The 22,412-nt window shown below is 38.0% G+C and overlaps 1 protein-coding gene across 2 annotated transcripts in view; it reads right to left on the bottom strand.

Annotated features, from left to right (window-relative positions):
* UBXN4 (UBX domain protein 4) overlaps positions 1-22,412 on the bottom strand; it is a 34,251-nt gene that overhangs the window by 4,311 nt on the left and 7,528 nt on the right. The window contains exons 2-11 of one of the 2 annotated variants that reach the window (XM_079923457.1): positions 21,658-21,760; positions 19,101-19,129; positions 18,311-18,429; positions 17,491-17,665; positions 13,180-13,273; positions 10,034-10,088; positions 9,106-9,270; positions 7,941-8,068; positions 3,638-3,737; positions 1,310-1,441 (exon numbers count right to left, since the gene is read on the bottom strand). In XM_079923457.1, the coding sequence (XP_079779583.1) occupies positions 1,310-1,441; positions 3,638-3,737; positions 7,941-8,068; positions 9,106-9,270; positions 10,034-10,088; positions 13,180-13,273; positions 17,491-17,665; positions 18,311-18,429; positions 19,101-19,129; positions 21,658-21,760 (1,100 nt within the window). Of the gene's footprint in view, positions 1-1,309; positions 1,442-3,637; positions 3,741-7,940; positions 8,069-9,105; positions 9,271-10,033; positions 10,089-13,179; positions 13,274-17,490; positions 17,666-18,310; positions 18,430-19,100; positions 19,130-21,657; positions 21,761-22,412 lie in introns of both variants that reach the window. The other variant, XM_079923456.1, reaches the window with a different exon arrangement.

The following is a 22,412-nucleotide window of genomic DNA, read 5'->3' as shown; positions in this document are numbered from 1 at the left end:
TTTGCTGTTTTTCAAGTGTGTAAACTTCTAGGAACTCCTGGAGCTCTTTTTCTTTAAAGGAGTAATTACAACACAGAAACTGGAAAGTAGTTTCTCAGTGAAATGAACCAATTATTTTGAAGAGAACTAAACTTTTGTAATGAAATTAACAAGTTTGATTTTAAAAGTCTTTCTTAATGATTTTTAAAAAGGGAAAGGTTTCAGATCTCAATGAATACAACTAATCCTGATTACTGTTTTAGGTGTGGGGCTAAAGCTCAGATCTGGGTAAGCTACAGTAGTCCCCCTGCTTACCTGCAGGGGATACTTTCCAAGACCCCCAGTGGATGCCTGAAACCATGGATAGTACCAAACACTAAAGATACTATGTTTTTCCCTATACATACATACCTGTGATAAAGTTTAATTTATAAATTAGGCACAATAAGGGACTAGCAAAATTGCCAGCATCATCAGTCTTGAGCTTTGGAGCCATTATTAAATAAAATTAGGGTTCCTTGAACACAAGCACTGCAATATTTCGACAGTCTATCCAATAACCAAGAGGGCCAGAAAGCGACTAATGAGCAGGTAACATACAGAGCATGGATACGCTGAACAAAGGGATAATTCATGTTCCAGATGGGACAACACACCATTTCATCACACTACTCACAACGGCCCGCAATTTAAAGCTTATGAATTGTTTATTTCTGGAATTTTCCATGTAATGTTTTCAAAGTGCGGTTGGCCACGAGTAACTGAAACCACGGAAGGAGAAACTGCAGGTTAGGGGGCACTACCATATACTAACCAAGATATGGAAGAACCAAGCTCTCATCCCAGCTCTGGCACTTAAGGTGGCACCTTGGCAAAATTATTTAAGGTTCTGAGCCTTTTTTTTAATCAGAGATTAAAATATTGTTAGGATCAGATGGGATTAATATGTTTAAAAATGAATGTTATTTTTAGATTAAAATATTTTTTTAAAAATTGGTAAACAGTACTCATATACTCATACATAAATAAATGACAGCAAGTCAGTAGATTAGGCAGATATTCTACATTTCTTTTCCTCTCCTACTGGTCGTTTTTTGTACATGAAAATAGGTGAGGGAAAAAGCTGAAAATTTATATTGTGTCTCACTAGCAATACAAATATAAAGCCCAGGATAATGGAACAATAAACTGATCTAACATTTTTTGATACTTTGGACTTTAATTACCCACAGTACACTTTTCACCTTCCCTTCCTCTAATTATAGGAAAAGATCAAGAGCAGAACAAACAGGACTATAAGAATAGAAAAAATATATATGCATATACATACTGGCAACAGTACCACTGAAGCACTTGGGGCAAGTTCCAAATCCAGTAATTTCTTTTTATAATCTTCTTTGGTAAATTCCCTCCTGGGAAACATTGTTGCTAATGAAAAATTACCGTAAGTGTTGCCAACGGTCTGTAACATAACAATAAGTTTTAAAACCTTACAGTGGAGCCTTTTTAAAGTAAGATATTACAAACTCATATGCATCCAAAATGACTGCTTTAATTTTAAAAGTTCACTTAAATGTAAAATCAAAAAACATTTATAAAAACTTTGTGCTTCAAAAAATAGCTGAAGGCTATCAAATCCAAAGAGTACTTAAAAGCTTTTAAAACTCAAAAATGACCATGAGGGTTTCCCTGGTGGCGCAGTGGTTGAGAGTCCGCCTGCCGATGCAGGGGACGTGGGTTCGTGTCCCGGTCTGGGAGGATCCCGCATGCCGCTGAGTGTCTGGGCCCGTGAGCCATGGCCACTGAGCCTGCGCGTCCGGAGCCTGTGCTCCGCAACGGGAGAGGCCACAACAGTGAGAAGCCCGCGTACTGCAAAAAAAAAGACCACGAAATAGCAAGAATATGTTTCCCAAGACTATATAAATATACTGAATAAAAATGAACAATTAGATATCTTAAGTATGACTGCAGTTTGCAATTAGAGTTTTCACTGTCCTTTGGCAAACTTACATTAATATCTCACAAATACCCATTTGGATTGTAGGTATTTTGTATTACAAATCTGGAATAGACCAGAATTTCCCTCATATTATACATATGACAGGAGTTTTTGCCTCCTCGTCTCAGTAAATGGTCCATAATCAACCCATATCACACACATAATCCCAGGTCCAGGAATTTACAGTGGGCAAGCATCACAGTCACTTTCACAATGTTAAATCACCTATACTTATAAAATCTTCCAAAGGAAGAGTCTAATTTCTGTTTTTTGTAATTTTTTTAAATTTTTATTTATTTATTTATGGCTGTGTTGTGTCTTCGTTTCTGTGCGAGGGCTTTCTCTAGTTGCGGCGAGCGGGGTCCACTCTTCATCACAGTGCGTGGGCCTCTCACTATCACGGCCTCTCTTGTTGCGCAGCATAGGCTCCAGATGCGCAGGCTCAGCAGTTGTGGCTCACAGGCCTAGTTGCTCCGCGGCATGTGGGATATTCCCAGACCAGGGCTCGAACCCGTGTCCCCTGCATTGGCAGGCAGACTCTCAACCACTGCGCCACCAGGGAAGCCCTGTTTTTTGTAATTTTTTACTCTAGGTCATACTACCTCTCTCACTGTTCTCACTCAACATAAGGTCACAAAATTAGGTCACTGTACTGAGATGAAGTTCTAATAGGACTGATGCAATTAAAGATCTTTCTTTTTTACTCATGTGATTCCCTCTTCACTTACCTGTGGCAGAAGCACCCCATTTGGGGAGGCCCTAAGTGGGGCTCCAAGGCAAAAGAAGGATGAAAGAGGCTATCTGGAGTTGATTCTACTATAAAGCTTGGGGAAAGGGGTTATTAAAATAACTTTTTATACTGTCCAGCCAAGCTCACCAGTGGAAGAAGGCATATAACTTTTTAAGCATCCTTTTCTTGGGACCTGTAAGTGAGATGGCAGACTAAATGCAGAAGAGGTCTAGCAGAAAAGTCTGAATCCTAATTTTAATCTTGAAGTGATATGTAAAACAAATACCGGTGCGTGTAATAAGCCTAGATCCTAAAGGACATCTGATGCCTCATTTTGAAAAAGTAATCAATCAGAGAATAAAAACTAACTGGAAAGTACTCATATCTTCTCTTCTGAGATGTCAATTTCACCACCATTCAGATCTTGAATAAGGCCATGTTCTGGAAGTAAATTCCTGAAGAAGATACTTGTTGCCAAATAAAGATTATTGATCTTTAGGTTTGATCAACTGGCAGATGGTGGGAAAACTGCCAGCCCTAAAGCATCTAAGCAACTTGCAGAAAATTCAGACAGAGGACTAAGAAAAAATGCATCTTTTACAGAGGACAACTCCTTCAGATTAGACTTTTGGAAAATCACTCGCTTTTCATTCCTCCAACTGAATGTACTAAGCACTGAGAAAAGTTTCCAGAGTCTATTTTACAATAGCAGCAAATTCATCTTTTTACAGAACAAGCAGATATGCTGTTCCCATATGGCACTCATACATGACGGAAGCTCCACAACATCCCAGAGGCATCTTGTGCCTCGCTCCTGGGGATAAGTCATAACTTATTCATACTCTTCAAATCCTGCCTGGAAAACTTCCCCTCCTACATTCTAATAACCCATTCACCTACCTTCATTACAACTCAAGACATAAATTTACCTGTGCAGCAAACTGCCTTGCTTCTTCTAGAGGAGCATCAGAAGGGAACTGATTTGTAAAGGAAGAACCATCAGGAAGACGGAATTGAATTCTCGCAACACTGCTACGAGAAAATGAAAATTTAAGTCAGCATCTTTACTTATACACATTCTCAAACGACATCATTAAAACTAAGAGAAAATGGAAGTGGTAATGTGTAATGAAAACAGGTTTTTATGGAGAGTTGGGGAGGGAGGATTGGAGGAAGGTGGTCAAAAGGTATAAAATTCTAATTTAAGGTAAATAAGTACTAGGGATGTAACGTACAAGACGACTATAGCTAACACTGCTGTTATGATATATAGGAAAGCTGTTGAGAGTAAATCCTAAGAATTCTCATCGTAAGAAAAGAGGTTTTTTAATTGTATCTCCATTTAGCCCATGAACAACAGGGGTCTGAGCTGCACAGGTCCACGTAGAGGTGGATTTTTTGCAATAAACACATACTACAGCACTGCACTATCCACGGCTGACTGAATCCATGGATGCAGAACCGTGGACACGGAGTCATACATGGAATTTTGACTACGCGGGGGTGGCACGCCAACTGCAACCCCGCACTGTCCAAGGGCCAAATGTGTATGAGAAGATGGATGTTAGCTGAACGCGCCGTGGTAATCATTTCAAAATATATGTAAATCAAACCATCAGGCTGTATTCCTTAAACTTATAGAGAAATGTATGTCAAATACTTCTCCAATTAGAGAAAATAAAAAGAAAATTGGCTTTTTTCACAGTCAAATCTCATTTATTATTTTTAACAACAGCTTTTTTGAGATAAAATTCACCTTTAAAATGTACAATTCAGTGGTTTTTAATACAGTCAGAGCTGTGCAACCATCACTACTATCTAATTCCAGAACATTCTCATCACCCCAAAAAGAAACCAAGCGCTTTAGCAGTCAGTCCCCATCCCTCCCTCTCCCTTTCCCTGGCAACCACTCATCTACTTTCTGTCTTTGTGAATTTGTCTGTTTCTGGCACTTCCTATAACGGAATCATAAGATGTGTGACTTGTTGGTAACTGGCTTTTTTCATGTAGCATTATGTGTTCCAGGTTCATCCAAGTTGTAACAAGGGTCAGTACTTCCTTCCTTTTTATTGCTGAAAAATATTCCATCGTATGCTATATACTATATTTTGTTTATCCCCTCTTCAGTTGATGGACATTTTGGTTATTAGCACATTTTGGCTATTATGAAGAACACTGCTATGAATATTCATGTACAGGTTTCTGTGTGGACATTGTTTTCAACTCTCTTGGATATATACTTAAGAGTAGAATTGCTTAGCATTTTGAGGAACTGCCAAGTTGTTTTTCCAAAGCGGTTGTACCATTTTATAACCCCATCAGCAATGTAGGAAGGTTCCAAATTCTCCACATCCTTGCCAAGACCTGGCGGTTACTTACTTACATTACTTACTTACTTATTTTTTTTCGGCCATGAGGCATTCAGGGTCTTAGTTCCCTGACCAGGGATCGAACCTGTGCCCCCTACATTGGGAGCGTGGAATCCCAATCACTGAACCGCCAGGGAAGTCCTGGTGGTCACTTTAAATTTAGCCTTCCTAGAAGGTGTGGTTTTGATTTGATTTTCCTAATGACTAATAATGTGGAGCATCTTTTCATGTGCTTATTAATCACTTGTATATCTTCTCTGAAAAAATATCTATTCAAATTCTTTCCCCATATTTAAATTGGCTTGTTTGCTTCTTTGTTGTTGACTTTTTATATTCCAGTTACAAGTCCGTTATCAGATATATGGTTTGCAAATATTTTCTCCAATGTTTTTTTTTGGCCGCACTGTGTGGCATGCAGGATCTTAGTTCCCTGACCAGGGATCAAACCCGTGCCCCCTGCAGTGGAAGCGCGGAGTCTTAACCACTGGACCACCAGGGAAGTCCCTCCAATTTTGTGGGTTGTCTTTTCACTATCCTGATGATATATGATATCCTTTGAAGCATAAAAGTTTTTAATTTCGATGAAGTCCAACTTATCTGTTGCTTTCTTTTGTCACTTGTGCTTTTGGTGTCATGTCTAAGAATCCACTGCCTATTCCAAGATCACAAGATTTCCTCATTTCTTTTCCTCCCAAGAGTTTATACTTCTAGCTTTCACACTTAGGTAGATGATCCATATGGTGTGAGATAATGGTCCAAATTTATTATTTTGCACATGGATATCCACTTGTCCAAGCAGCATCTGTTGAAGACACCATTTTCTCCCCCATTGAATAGTCTCAGTAAACTTTTCAAAAATCAGTTGATCATAAACGCATAGGTTTATTTCTAGAGACTCAATTCCTACTACAGGCATACCTCAGAGATATTGTGGGTTTGGTTCCACACCACCACAATTATCACAGTAAAGCGAGTCACATGAAATTTTTGGTTTCCCAGTGCATGTAAGTTATGTTTATACTATACTCCAGTCTAATAAGTGTGCAGTAGCGTATGTCTAGAAAAACCATGTACATGCCTTAATTAAAAAATATTTTATTGCTAAAAATGCTAACTATCAACTGACAACACAGAGTTGCCACAAAACTTCAATCTGTAAAAAACTGCAATAAAGCATTACCACAATAAACGAGGTATGCCTATACATCAACCCATATGTCCATCCTTATGCCAATACCACACTGTCTTGGTTACCGTAGTTTCATAGTTAAGTTTTAAAATCAGAAAGTTTGAGTCCTCCAACTTTGTTCTTTTTCCAGATTGTTTTGACTATTCTGGGTCCCTTGCATTTCCATATAAATTTTAGAATCAGATTCCTGCATAAATTTTGGCAAAAAAAAAACAGCTAGAATTTTGATAGGGATTATGTTGCATCTGTAAACCAGCTTGAGGATTACTGCCATCTTAACAATATAGTCTTCTGATCTATGAAAACAAAATATCTTTCCATGTATTTAGTTAGGTCTTCTTTAATTATTTCAATAATGTTTTCTAGTTTTCAGTGTACAAACTTTACACTTCTGTTAAATATATTCTTAAGTATTTTATGACTTTCGGAAAATAGTTTTTATTTATTTTATTTATTTATTTTTGGCTGCACTGGGTCTTCATTGCTGCGCACGGGCTTTCTCTAGTTGCAGTAAGTGGGGGCTACTCTTCATTGCAGTTCGCGTGCTTCTCATTGCACTGGCTTCTCTTGTTACAGAGCACGGGCTCTAGGTGCACAGGCTTCAGTAGTTGTGGTGCGCGGGCTCAGTAGTTGTGGCTTGCAGGTTCTAGAGCACAGGCTCAGTAGTTGTGGCACACAGGCTTAGCTGCTCCGCAGCATGTGGGATCTTCCCAGACCAGGGCTCGAACCCATGTCCCCTGTATTGGCAGGCGGATTCTTAACCACTGCGCCACCAGGGAAATCCCACTTGTTAATCTTCTAATATAGAAAATACAGAAAAGTACAAAGAACAAAACAAACGTTAACCGTAATCCTACTAGCAGTATGTACTGGAAATCTGAATTTTTGTCTTTGCAACACATTTTTGTTTGGGGAACTGCCTTATCCCTCCAATTCATTCATTCATTCGGGTATGATTATCAGTAATATTTCCTTATCTCCTTCAGCACAGGGGTGGGCATGTCTACTACCCCAACCAGCTGGCCTATACAAGTGGACATAGTGATTGGTACTAAGATGGCCACATGACCCAAGCAGGGCCAATCAGAATTCTCAGTGAATGAGAAAAAGGATTAGTCTTTCCTCTCTAGGATCAGAAGCTCAAGATCCTGGAAGGTGCCAGGAGGCCCTAGGCTCTCCTGACACTATCTAAAGAGTTTCTCTGAGAATAAAGCTAAGACAGAAACCAAGAGATTAAAAGGAGAGAGAAAAAATCCTAATAATATCCTTCAGATCCCTGGATCTGGTGATGCCTAACCAATTCTATCACTGTAACTCCCAGCTGCAGAGCCAACAGATTCCCTCTTTTGCTTAATCCTGTTTGACTTGATACTCTAACAAGTGAAGAATTCCAGTACACATGAGATAATCACTATAATCATTTTGATGTATGTGCTTTCTGTCTTTTAAAAAGAGATTTCTTCAGCCTTCTTTTAAACATCATGTATTTAGTACCATTACGCTGTACATTCACATTCAATGACAAATACCACTGGCAGCTGCCAAACTGATCAATATGTTCTTGCAGAACGATTTATTAATCCACAGAACACATCAGTGTTAAAAAGCAGCCCACAACTGCTTTTCTCCTCAGCTGCCATGTACACACATACATTGTAGCAGGAAATAAAGTACCTTCTTTCTTTTGTGGAAGAGTCTCTCTTGACTTCCATTTCTGCCTGTTTGGCTAGCAGGGCAGCAGCTTTAGCAGCTTCTACTTCTTCCTTTGTCTTTGCAAAACGAGCAGCTCTCTCTGCACGGTCCTTTAAAACAGTTGTTAGATACTAATTATATTTCACTGCCAGAAAGATCTAGTTACACATTTCCAAACATAAGGAACATAAATATGCATGAAATTCCTTAAGGCCATACATGAACTTCATCACTCTGATTCTGGTATTTTTTAGTTTTATCAACTTTCAGGGACCAGAGTTATCAGTAAACAAACAAGGACTTGATTTTGGTCACTATTCTCTCTCTAAAGTCCGGAACAAGGTCTGGCAAATAACAGATAATCAATAAATATTTACTGAATGAATAAATAAACGTACAATATTAAGTAGGGTGTAATATGTATTACAACTGCTTAATTCTAAAAGCAATTGTTGGGACTTCCCTGGTGGCGCAGTGGTTAAGAATCCGCCTGCCAATTCAGGGGACATGGGTTCGATCCCCGGTCCGGGAAGATCCCACATGCCACGGAGCAACTGAGCCCGTGCGCACAACTACTAAAGCCTGTGCGCCTAGAGCCTGTGCTGCACAACAAGAGAAGCCGCTGCAATGAGAAGCATGCACGCTGCAACAAAGAGTAACTCCCACTCTCCACAACTAGAGAAAGCCTGCGCACAGCAACAAAGACCCAATGCAGCCAAAAATAAATTAATTTTTAAAAAATAAATAAATAAAAGCAATTGTTGCAAAACTATCCTAAAGCTTGATGTGTCTAAATCCTTTGAATGTCCTAAAAAAGATGCTTATGACTAGCGGAGCCTGTGACGTTGCAAATTCTTAGCTTCTTTCCTGGGGAATCTTTGAAAACTACCTTTTCACTACTGATAAAATTCATTAATATAACACTGAGAAAAACTACTTACAAAAAATCATCTCAAGTTTAATCTTAACTGTATTTTAATTCAATACACAATTTCTAGGAAAAGAAAACAGAATTGGTATGCTCTGAGTCCCTAAAATCTACTATTTTCGTGTGCCCTGTCTGGTAGTAAGCCAAAACCATTGTGCATGAAAAAACAATTTCACTAATGTTCTAGAGTCAAGCATTAAAAATAAACTTAATACTCACCAGTGCAATCTGCTGTTTTATACGCTCTCGAGCTGCCCTATCTTCTGCCTTTTCTCTGTTTCTTTCCTCTAACATTCTTTTTGTTAATTCTTCTTCTTGCTTTCTTTTATAATCCAACATTTCTTTTCCAGTTTTCCTCCTCTCAATTTCCTTCTTAATCTCTCTCTGAATTAAAGAAAAAGTAAGTTTTATGAGTCAAAAACAAAATTTAATAATCTTCCCTTAATATTATTTTGTATGCAGGGAAAGCCAGTTGTAGGGTACAGCTAAAGGAACAGAACAACTTCACAAAATCTAGGGGTCTAGTAGAATATATTAACAGCATGGGTTAATGGTCAAATGTCTATCAATTTATAAGTCTTTGCCAGTGGTTCTGTTAAGATTATGATGTGGTCAGTGTCATTTGAGAAAAAAAAACATTACAGGTCTTTGGCTTCTGAGGTGCCCTCTAAGGACAACATGGTAGTCATTTATTTAGCTTGAAGACCTGATAACCTTCGTGTATTAGAGCCCCAAAGAGATGACGGAGTTCAGGTGCACAAGGTGAGAAAAAAGAATGGTGCACTAGAATGCAGCAACACCAAAGGAAAAATTCAGCAAAATATCTACGCATTTCTTTTTCACAAAAAGGAACTAAAACTCTGAACTGCATCAAACCAATTTTAGTTCAAGTCCCTTTATTCTTAGCATAAAGGATTTATTGCAGAGGAAGAAAAGATGGTCCAACCTATTCCTAGCAATTTATAAAAAGAACACAAAAAAGTGTACACTATGACCTTACTACAGAAGACAGATAATTCCCCTCACTGTGCTGCAACACTGAACTATATAACCAGGAAGCCATTCCAGGTTTGCCAAACTGAATAGGAAATCAAATGCTCCCTCACTTAAGGGAAGAGGAAAACAATGCCAGGCACATGCACTTTACCTGTTCTTCCTCTTTCCTTTTCTCTTCTCTCCTTTCTTCAAGTTTTTTGGTTAGTCTGTATTTTAAAAGTTTAAAAAATACATTAACTGAGATACATCATATTAATATAAATTACATTTAGAAGATTTCTTTAGCTAAAAACTGGGGAAATGTGGAGACAGACAAAAAAACCTCCTGAAGGCAAAGCAACAACTTACCTACCTGGTCCCTGCCCCTAGGGAAATCCATGAGGAGTCAGTGGGACCATCAGAAGCCTCACTCCAGCTCTAAGTGCCTTACCTCCTACTTAACATTAGTTCCCATTCCTCCCAATTTATCAGATCTTGATTTTTTTTGTTTTGGCTGCGCCATGTGGCTTGTGGGATCTTAGTTCCCCGACCAGGAATTGAACCTGGGGCCTTGGCAGTGAGAGCTCAGAGTCCCAACCACTGGACTGCCAGGGAATTCCCTGAACATTTATTTGAAAATATGCATCTTCAAATACGTATGTATAAATCAATGACTTACAAATGCTTTACTTCTTACAAAGACATAAACAGTATTATGGCACAAAACTGTTAAAAAATAAAAGCAAAAAGCTGAAGGCTAACATTTATAAAAACCAGTAATTCCGAAATCGATTCTGAACTGTGAGAAACTCAGCAATTAAAAACTAATGATTCTGAAAGCAGACAGTGGTAATGGCTGCACAACCTTGTGAATATATAAAAACCCACTGAATTGCATACTTTGAATTTTATGGTATGTGAATTATATCTCAATTTTAAAAAACTAATGGCACTTTCTCTCAGAGGGATTTAGGTTACACAGGTATATGCATTTGTTAAAACTCAGTTGAACAACTTGTGCCAGAAATCAAGGGACGCTCAAAGAACGATGGTTTAGAACCCCAAAGAGATGATGAAGTTTAGGTGCACACAGTGAGAAAAATGAATGATGCGCTAGAACACAGCAACACCAGAGGAAAAATTTAGCAAAATGTCTACCGATTTCTTTTTTACAAAAAGGATGTCAAAAGGACATAAGGCCCAGGATGAAGAGGTTCCACTAACCAAATGTGAAGCAATCTGTGCATCAAAAAAAAATTGTAAGAGAAATTAACTGTAACACATTAGGGTTAAAAAAAGGACCCATGAAATATCTTACTGCTGACGGAAGTTATGAATTGGTATAACCACTCTGGAAAACTGTTCAGCCAGTATCTATGACCCAGAAATTCAGACTCCTGAAAATACACCCAAAAAATATGTTCACCAAGACATGTAATAAAAGAATGTTCATAGCAATTCTTTCTTAACTGACCCAAACTGAAAATAATTCAACAGTAGAATGGATAAATAAATTGTGGTACAGTCAATACACAGTCAATATAGCTATACAGTAACAAGCAACAATTTGAAGTGCTTACACAATTTTAATTATATGATCATATGACCCGGATTTTTGAAATGCTGTCTAAGCAGCTAATAGTTACTTCCCAATAAAAACTGTTTTGTTATTAAGAGCTTGTCAACATTTTATCTAATCTCAACATTAGTATCCCTTTTTAAAAGCTTAACAAATTTTGTGTATATGTATCTTCTAAGAGTGCTTTATAGTTTTTTTCAATTTAAGAAATCTCAAACAGCTGTAGACCCACTCTGTCCTGACAGGCTAACTCTAAAAGTAATAATGCTCAATGAAGAAAACTTGGCAACCCCAGAACAAAGCAAAGAAAAAAATCTCGAATTCCAATTTCATAGATACCAGTATAAACACTTTGGTGCATATCTTAACATAACTTTTTTGGACTCATTATACTATATAACACATATACACCAATATGTGTACATATTTTTTAATTAAAAATGTCATATTATATTCTATTTACAGAACCGTCAGGCAGACACAAGCAGACACCCCTTTACATAAGAATGGAAACTATTGGGGGGAATTCTCTGGCTGTCCAGTGGTTAGGACTCTGAGCTCTCATTGCCAAGGGCCCGGGTTCGATCCCTAGTTGGGGAACTAAGATCCCACAAGCGATGCAGCGTGGCCAAAAAAAAAAAAAAAGGACTATTAAGTAATAACAGAAACTCCCCTTTCCCACAGGAATTAAATAGCACTTGATCTCACCCCACAATAAAGGGCTACCTGCCATGTTTCTTCACATCCCCCCCCCCGCAACTCTCGAAATCTTTTCCTGATTTTTCATTTTCACTTCACCCCAGGATCCCAGGGTGATACAAGTAAGGGTGCACAGTGGTGGGCTTGGTGTTAGCAAAGCAGAAAGAAACAGAAGAGGATGAGCCCCTGGGACTCTGGTTCCCTACTGCTTTTCTTCCAGACACACACCATTTCTCATTGCTGTGAGAGATCTACCCTGCTTTGCACCTCCAGATTCTGGCCCTGCCCCAACTCCCATAAAGAACAATCACAATCTAGGTTTTGCTAAAATGAAGCGCATTTTTACTGAATCATGTGCTAACCCAAATACCCAATGTCAGCAATCATTTTGAACTCTGGTTCCCCATAACATCTATGTGAACAAGAAAATATCAAGTCTAAGTAATTTTTCTTAACTTCCGTATTACACTGAATGATTTTTAAGTCAAGATTTTAAAATATTCCTGCTTATCCATTCACCATTAACTCAGTTATCTTTTAAGAATCATAGTATAAGACTATGATTTGATAATCACTACAAAATTAAAAATACTAAACTAGAAACCACAAGAAGTCAGAAATTTGATTATGAGACGAACTAATAACACATGACACTTAATAGACACCCACTTATGCAGAACCCAGGCTCAGTACATAGTCATAAAATTAGCTGAAGTTCTTGCCCATCTGGAACTTATCCTATGACACAGAGAGATAAAAGCAGAAGTAACAGATGGAAACACATATACCAAAATACTAGTGAAAAAGGGATTCTTAAAATTATCAGACCTAAAGCTGACTGACGACTTCAGAGATACAGAAGTTTTTACTTCTAGAATGTAGTTTTTATGGATACAAATAAGTTGGTCAGGTAATAAAAAAACTTCAACCTAGAATTCTGAAATTTCATTTGTGTAATTTTAGCTCTTATTCAAATCAATGAAATAACTGAAAACCACTGTCTTTCTAACAAAATACTATTTCCAAAAACAAAACCAAACCTTTCCACTCTGATGGTGAGCTCCTCTGTAGGTCTCTGATTTGAACATCCACCAGGCTCTTGAGACACAGTGGCCTGGCCTGAAATTTCTCCTCCTTAATTATTAAAAAAAAAAAAAAAAAAAAAAAAAGAAAGAAAAGAAATAAGAAGAATATTGCATTCAATGCCAATTTTTAAAAAGGTATATATCTTTTGGGTTACAACGTCTGTTAACAATCTTGTTTCTTAAACAATACATTTTTTCCCTAAGAATGGAGTAGGAGATAAGAAATGAGCTATTACTAGTGATAATTCTTACGACTGGATCTGGATACAAAAGCATATAAATGGGAAATAAGGCAGCTACCCAGCTGAAAGCCACTGAGCTAAAACATGAAATATTAATCTGGCAGTGACAGATATAACAAAAGTAGACTAAGCATGCCTGGCCAGGGGTAGGCTCTACTCTAAAGAAGCATGGTGCAATATCTTTGGTACCCCATAGGGTAGCCACTAGTCAGGGACAAATGGCTACTCAGCACTAGTAATAAGGCCAGTGCAGGTGAGAGACTAAATTTTTAATTGTATTTAATTTTAATTTAATTTAATTTAATTTAATTTGTGGCTGTGGTTATGGTATCCAATAGTGAAACTCTAGGGACTTCCCCGGCTGTCCAGTGGTTAGGACCCTGCACTTCCACTGCAGGTGGCACGGGTTTGATACCTGGTTGGCGAACTAAGATCCGGCATGCTGTGCATCACAGTCAAAAAAAAAAAAGGTGGGGGGGCAATTCTAGAGGCCAAGTTTGATACTGAGTATCACTCTAGACTTATGATGACCCAAGGGATCTGCTTCTGCACACCACAATGATTCCTTAGAAAAGCTTTTTACATCTACACTAGTATTCTTTTAAGGATCTCCTGAAGGACAGAATTTTGTCCTGGCCTGCTGTAGAGGATAGCTATGGTCTGGTACTCCCTCTCAGAACCTCTGCTATTTCCTTCCTTACCACTCACCATCAACTTAATTCTTCTTTACCTTTTTGATCCCTGGAAGAGCATGGACTGCGGAGCAACAGAGTCTGGGCTGAATCCTGTTCTGTCACTTTAGTAAGTTACTTACTCTCACTGTACCTCTTCCGTAAAATGGGGATAGTAACCTCATAGAAATGTCATGAGAAGTATGTGTTAATAGAAGTAAAACGCTGAGACTTCTACTAGGACTAGCACATAGTAAGTGCTTCAGTTATCACAGCAGTAGTAGAAATATTAGAATTATTAAGCAGAACCAAAGGTACACATCTCTTCTTACCTCTGCATTCAGTGCATCACCTATGTAACTTGAAATCAGCCACAGTAGGAATATTTACACTTTGGAAATTAGCAAACACTACAAATAAGGGCTTTTTATCTCCCCCCAAAAAATAACGTTTTGTTAAATATTTACCAGCATACCACTGAATGAAACCCTTGGATAAGAAGTGGTAACCTCTGGCAGCCAGTGTGTGTTCAGTAGGAAATTAATCACTTTTCTTTAGTAAATAAAATGAATGCCAAGGACATTTGTATCTTTTTTATTTTTTATTTTTTTGCGGTACGCAGGCCTCTCACTGTTGTGGCCTCTCCTGTTGCAGAGCACAGGCTCCGGACGCACAGGCTCAGCGGCCATGGCTCACGGGCCCAGCCGCTCCGCGGCATGTGGGATCCTCCCGGACCGGGGCACGAACCCGTGTCCCCCGGGAGGATCCCCCCCCTGCCTGCATCGGCAGGCAGACTCTCAACCACTGCGCCACCAGGGAAGCCCGACATTTATATCTTGATATCAGAAAAAAAATTTAAGAAAACTTCTGAAGATAATTTGTGGACAAGCTGAAAAGAAAAGTGCTGTGTGTAACTTAGGTGGATCTATGACTCATAAAAAAAGAAAAATGGATGGCAATAAGCTAAAACAACGGATAAAAATCCAAACACAGGGACTTCCCTGGTGGCACAATGGTTAGGAATCTGCCTGCCAATGCAGGGGACACAGGTTCAATACCTGGTCCAAGAAGATCCCACATGCCACAGAGCAACTAAGCCCGTGCACCACAACTACTGAACCTGTGCTCTAGCGCCCGCGAGCCACAACTACTGAAAGCCCGCGTGCCTAGAGCCTGTGCTCTGCAACAAGAGGCGCCACCGAAATGCAATGAGAAGCCCGCGCACCACAACGAAGAGTAGCGCCCGCTCACCACAGCTAGAGAAAAGCCCGCGCGCAGCAACAAAGACCCAATGCAGCCAAAAGTAAATAAATAAATAAATGTATTTTTTTTTTAAAAATCCAAAAACAATAAAAATTTACTAGAGGAGGTTCTGTCTTTAGGTTTAAGAAGACAACTGGAGGGCTTTCCTGGTGGTGCAGTGGTTAAGAATCTGCCTGCCAATGCAGGGGATGGGGCTTCAAGCCCTGATCCAGGAAGATCCCACATGCCGTGGAGCAACTAAGTCCGTGCGACACAACTACTGAGCCTGTGCTCTAGACCCTGGGAGCCACACCTACTGAGCCTGCACGCCACAACTACAGAAGCCCACGTGCCTAGAGCACGTGCTCTACAACAAGAGAAGCCACCGCAATGAGAAGCCCGCGCACCGCAACAAAGAGTAGCCCCCGCTCACTGCAACTAGAGAAAGCCCACGCCCAGCAACGAAGATCCAACACAGCCAAAATTAAAAAGATAAATTAATTTAAAAAAAATGATATATTGGACTCCAACTCAAACAAACTGAAAAACTTAGTGTAATGTAAATATTGCCTAGATAATTAATGATAAAAAGGAATTACTGTTAAACTTTCTAGGTTTCATAAGGGATAATGGTATTGTGGTTATTTTTTTAAAGTGCTTATCTTTTAGATACCAACATTTTTTGTTTTGTTTTGTTTTTGCTGTGCCATGTGGCTTATGGGATTTTTAGTTCCCTGACCAGGGACTGAACTCGGGCCCTAGGCAGTGACAGCGCGGACTCCTAACCACTGGACCACCAGGAAATTCCCAGTACCAACATTTTTAAAGATAAAATGATATAATGCCTAAGTGTGTTCTAAATAATAAATGGCAAGGAGACGAGGAAAGGGGGCATAGATGAAACAATATGGGCCATGAATCAAAAATAGTTGGGGGACTTGTCTGGCGGTCCAGTGGTTAAGACTCCGCACTTCCACTGTAGTGGGTGCAGTTTGATCCCTGGTCAGGGAACTAAGATCCTACAAGGCACGGGGTGCAGCCAAAAAAAAAAAAAAAAAAAAAGTTGGAAGATAGGCAATGGGTTCATGGAATGGGATTTCTTATACTATTTTCTCTACTTCTGTATATGTTTGAAATTTTCCATAATGAAGCTAAAAAAAAAAAAGCTACAAAGAACTAAGATTAGAGTTGCTACTCACCTCGGATAAGACAGAGTCTAACAGTTTGAGTCTAACCAAATTAACTGCCTACTAAAACAAAAACATCAACACTCTTTGTGGGAATATAACAGAATCCAGAGTGTTATGTGTTAACTCTTTAAGTAGCACTAAAGCACTCAAGTTAATGGGAAATTACAGAGCATCAAATTTCAGTTCAATAAAGGAAGAACTTTTCTAAAAACTAGGGCTTTGACAATAGAATAGGCTTCCTAGCAAGGCACTGAGCTTCCTGTCGTTAAATGTATTCAAATAGAGGCTTGATGATTATCTATCCAGGATGCTGGAGCACGATCACCTTTTAGGATACTAATATTCTAACTTCTTAACTTATCTAACCCTACATTGCCTAATACAAAGCTATATTACACAGAACAACTCTGACTGTGCATGATCCCTAATATACAGTATAAAATTTCTCCTCTGCCTTTTCTATCAACCCCTCTGCAGTCACACCTCCTACTGCTACAAGCTCTATTTTACAATTAACTTTTAATTCTAATTTTAAAAGTGCAAATACTATTCTCTTAAAAGTAAATAGTATTTTATGTTATAAAAACAATTTCAAACACATCAGTTCACTTGGTCCTTTCAATATCCTCTGGCTGAGAAGAGATTTACAAAACTCATGAGTATCATAATGACAGTCCCTGAACCATAGCACAGTAGCAGAAATTACTACTATCAGCTGTTCTGGACTGTTGCCTATTTGGGTTTGAAGGACAGAGTCACTGACTTGATCCCCTTCTGCCACTAAATGACAAACATTAAATTTAAAGTTAAATGAACGTGCAGAGGGAAAATACAGTATTCTTATTTTTAAGGATATTAATCCACGGCCTTTATAGTGAAGTGGAGTGTTTAGTGTACCCAAAAGGGTACATTAAAAATTACCTGTTGCAGAATCTGACTTTGTATCAGAAGTGGGTGGTGTCTCACAGAGCTCTACATTTCTGGACTGACAGTTTTCAGAAGTGTTGTTATGTTCAAATGAGGTGGATGGAGTAGAGACTGAACTTTCTGACTGGCCTCTATCTGCCACTGATATTTCACCTTTTAACGAGTGCATCTAGGGAGAAAAAACATTGGAATTTAATTACAGATAAGAATCTAAGTTTACCATGGTATATGAGACCAAAACATGAGCAAGTCAATTTTTACTCCACAGAAGGGAGAAGTACTAAACTTTCCAAGTAAATCAATCTAAAATGTATAATCCTAAATATGACATAATCACATTATAGAATTCAACTGCAAGGTGGCAAGAGCACAAAAAGATATTTAAAGCACACTGTTGACTTTTCTTACAATTAGAATTCAAGGAAAGAAGTTACAAGCTATATTAGTCATCTGCCCAAAGTGGATGCAAGTGAGAAATTGAGTAAGGTCCTTAAAACAAGTCAAGCAATATACTGTTAGGGACTTTAATGTGACAGCAACTCCCTTTTGCAACAAAATAATAGTGACTGCATTATGTGGCTGGCTGAGGGAGAAAAAGGGAAAGGAGAATAAGAAGTCACTCGCGTATTAGGTATAGGCACCTCGAACTGCATAATGTTATTTTCAAAACCAGTCCAGAAAGACAGTATTTACTACCTTTTAATAGCATGGTTAGTTCCTGAATATTCAGAGTGGCTCCAAAAATATTCCAATGTCAAGTTCCTGACAAACCATTTACCCATGTTTATACAAAGAACATTCTGTTTCTTCTCACCTGCCGGACTTTGTGGATTCTGGTAACAAGTTCATCTGCAGGAACACTTCCTGCTATTACTTCCAAGGGAATTCCACTGTCTCCAATAAAGAAACTGGATGGAACACACACTACAGGATCTGTACAGTTTAATTAAGTCTAACAATTCATGGGAAACAAGAGAATAATTTTATGAAACACTATTGGTAACAAAGCAAAAGAAATCATCTTTGTGAATTTCACAATATAATCAGCTAACATGTTCACAAAATAATTTCAACTACCCTGTCACTATGCCTGTAGTGCATGTGATATGTGAATTATGATTTATCTATATCACATATATAAGTGAAAAACATCCACTACATTCCCCTCTATCATAACTTTTACATCTATCTTACCTCTTGCTAGCTACTTCTAACATTCCAACCAAACTGCATCATATTGGTCTCCAGCTATTCACAATTTACAAAAACTCCCCAAGGGGACTTCCCTGGCGGTCCACTGGTTAAGACTCTGCACTCCCACTGCAGGAAGCAGGGGTTCCATCCCTGGTCGTGGAACTAGGATCCTGCATGCTGCACGGTGCAGCCAAAAAAAAAAAAAAAAAACCAGCAAACTCCCCACGATTCCATTTGCTACAAGGTACTTACTGTCTCAAAGGACACTTAGTAATATAAAGTTTCCATAAACAAGAATGCATGAGTTCCTAAATAAAAACGAATAATTTCTAATTGTCATGAATCAACCAAAAGAAAGGAAACTCCTCAAGCAAAATATATATAAAACCAATTCTTCATGGAAAGGATACAGATCTGTGAAAATTGTAGGCAGGCTTCACTGTAAAACAAAATCAAACAGAAAATCACTAGATGAATACAAGTATTTCCCAAATATTGAGTTGTTTTTATAAAAATTTACTGTAGCAATTACAAGTATTTTTCTTAAACTATTAGTTCCTTTCATAGCCATCAACTGAAAGGGGAAAAACGTAATCCTTATCTCACAGACCTTTTTTGGTTTGTTTTATAATTTTCAGATTAAAGAGCACTTGTTCTTGCAACCCACACACTGGTGGCCAGATCTGGCACCTAAAAATCAACTTAGCATCTGCCCCATGTGGCTTCCTCAGCAGCAAGTATTTCTGAATACAGTATCTTAACTTGTAATAAGAAGATATTAATACCTGTGACTTACTTGTGCAAGTGATAATACTTTTATAATAACAAAGGATTCAAAAAAACCTAAATATCCACCAATAAAAACTAATGAATCATGCAATTGCAAAAAGGATAAAGGTATAAAAAGGTATGTCAAACTACTACCATTTTTGTAAAAAAGGGGAGGAAAACAAATATATTTTCTTGATTTGGTTGCCTCCAGAGAAGAGAACTGGGTGGTCAGGGACAGGGATGGGAGAGAGACTTTACACTATAATACAAATAAAAGACACTGATCAATGTAGAGGAGTAATACCAAGAATCAAATTAATGCTTCTAAGAACCAGAAATTTGCTTCATTTTCTCTGAATATAAGGCATGATTATCATAAAAACATCTAAAAATACAAAAGTATAAAGAAAAAAATTACCAAGAATCCTACCTTTTCAGAAATAACCACTGTAAACTTTTGATGCATTTCCAATCTATTTTCAATGCAGGACATAACATAAACTAACATGTTCCTAGAACATTAGGTAGCTTTGTTACTATTATATAATAAATAAAATTTACTTTTCATAATTTAAAAGACACACTAGATTCTATTAGTAGACTGTCCAAAATGAAACAATTATCAACCATCACTATACACAGGTATCCCTGCATCTGCTAATAGAAATTTGTTTTAAAAAATACTGGATATATCAGTCTGTATATAAATCTCAACAATTCTGAAATTCTCATTTCTTCCACATTCCCAATAAACCTCTACATTCCTCCTGCCATTACTGACTCTAAAAGGTGCTTCTGGAAGAAAATGAACAATATCAATGACACAGTAGACTCTTAAAAAACGATTACAGCTCAAATGTATAGTTCAGTAACTGCTGCTGTTGTGAGGCAGACTATACTATGATTTGCTTTGTGATGTTTTGTTAATAAAGAAAATTTTTAAATAAAAAGTTTACAAACTTATAGGTAAATTTCTGAATATTTTAATCTTGACAGTAATTTTCATTTTGATATTACCGATATCAAAAGGACAGAACTACCACTTTAAAACTGCTAATGAATTAATGTTTCCAGGCATTTATCATTGATGGCATTATCATTCTCATAAAGAGAAACAACAGAGCATTATGTACCCTCTAATGGGAGAATGGAAGACTTACCACCATCTATGAAGTAGTCAAGGGGGAAAAAAACCTAACCTGAATCCAACTGTCAATTTACAGAAAATAGAGGACAGAGTAATAAACTAAATGACACTAACACAGCTGCAATACTGTAGTAGTACTGTAGGAAACTACATAACGAATGACCTGGTTTCCCAAGAAAATAAACTGCAAAGAAAAAGACAGAGAGACACAGAAGCGAAGTCTACAGAGTAAAAGAGACTTGAGAGAGATCAATGCATCACAATGCGTGGACCTTGATGGATCCTGAACCAAACTGTAATAAATTAAATAATAAAACCATGACTGATGAGAGAACTGAAAATTTGAACACTGAGTAGATATTTCAAGTTAAGAAATTAGATTCATTTTTGAAGTATTACAGTTATGTTAAAAAAATTAAGAATCCTTATCTTTCAGAGACATACCAAAATATTTATAGATGAAGTGATTTGATGACTGAGATTTATTTCAAAATTATATGGGATGAGTTGAAGTGGGTGAGGGAATAGATGAACAAGACTGACCATGAGTTGATAACTGTCAAAGTAGTTGACAGTACAAGGGGGTTCATTACACTACTCAAGCACTTTTGTGTGTGTCTGAAATTCTCTATCCCCCCACACAAAAAAAAAATTTAACGAGGGGCAGAGGGATGTATTAACAAAATAAAACAGACTTGTGGTTATCAGGTCCTACAATGGACCTGTAAATGTCCTTATTCTTATTGAATAAAATGGTTCCATTTTCAAAAATAGGATCCAAAAGAGTGGTCAACCTTTCAGAGATATTTCAGGACCACAGTTCCTTTGCATTACTGGTGCATGTCACATAGCTACTTGGTAGACCAAGAATTCATAAGTTTTTCAGTATGATATAATGATGAACTTGAAAAATGGCAATCAGAATTTAAGTCCCTAAAATGTCTTAGACAAAAATCAACATTCTTATAGTCTAAGACTATCACCATAAATCACAACCAAAGACAATGGTTAAAAAAATTTTTAATTACAAGATTAAAACATAAGCAAACCTTTTGGTATCGATTTTAATAGCAACAAAACTGTTTGAAGATGCTTCTGTCACTTTCTCATCTTCCCAACTTGCAGCCATCTGTGTAGACTGCTCATCATCACCTGTAAAACATTTCAAGCATTCTTAAAACATAAGGCCAGTATCTGCTGATTCTTTTCCCTGGAAATCTGGAACTTCAAATAAAATGTAATCTCACAAATAATATTTTCTACCAAATCTGAATTTTCCATAAATGAAAAGTGTGACTTATATGCATTGTTAACATTAATGAGGGCTTCCCTGGTGGCGCAGTGGTTGAGAGTCCGCCTGCTGATGCAGGGGACGCGGGTTCGTGCCCCGGTCCGGGAAGATCCTACATGCCGCAGAGCGGCTGGGCCCATGCGCCATGGCTGCTGAGCCTGCACGTCCGGAGCCTGTGCTCCGTAATGGGAGAGGCCCCAACAGTGAGAGGCCCGCGTACCACAAAAAAAAAAAAAAAAGTAATGAAAAACAAAATACTGCTATTTAGATTATACGAAGTGTTTTCTAAATGAAGACATCCGAATTATGCTGCAAATATTATCACAATAATTAGAAGTCATGGGCAGAAATGTGACTACTTTGGCTTTTCTACATATGATTTTAGAAAATAAATGTACAATACTTTTCCTTTATGCAGCATCTTTCTGTTGAGTTCAGTGTCCTCCACACACACCCCACTTATTTTCCAGAATTCCTCCAAGGTAGACAGAAGCAGGTGCAATCCTGTCTGCA

Source organism: Stenella coeruleoalba, assembly GCF_951394435.1.
Source record: "Stenella coeruleoalba genome assembly, chromosome: 6".
Taxonomy (NCBI): Eukaryota; Metazoa; Chordata; class Mammalia; order Artiodactyla; family Delphinidae; genus Stenella; species Stenella coeruleoalba.
Note: the sequence above shows the minus strand (reverse complement) of the source record. Positions and strands in the feature narration are given on the sequence as shown.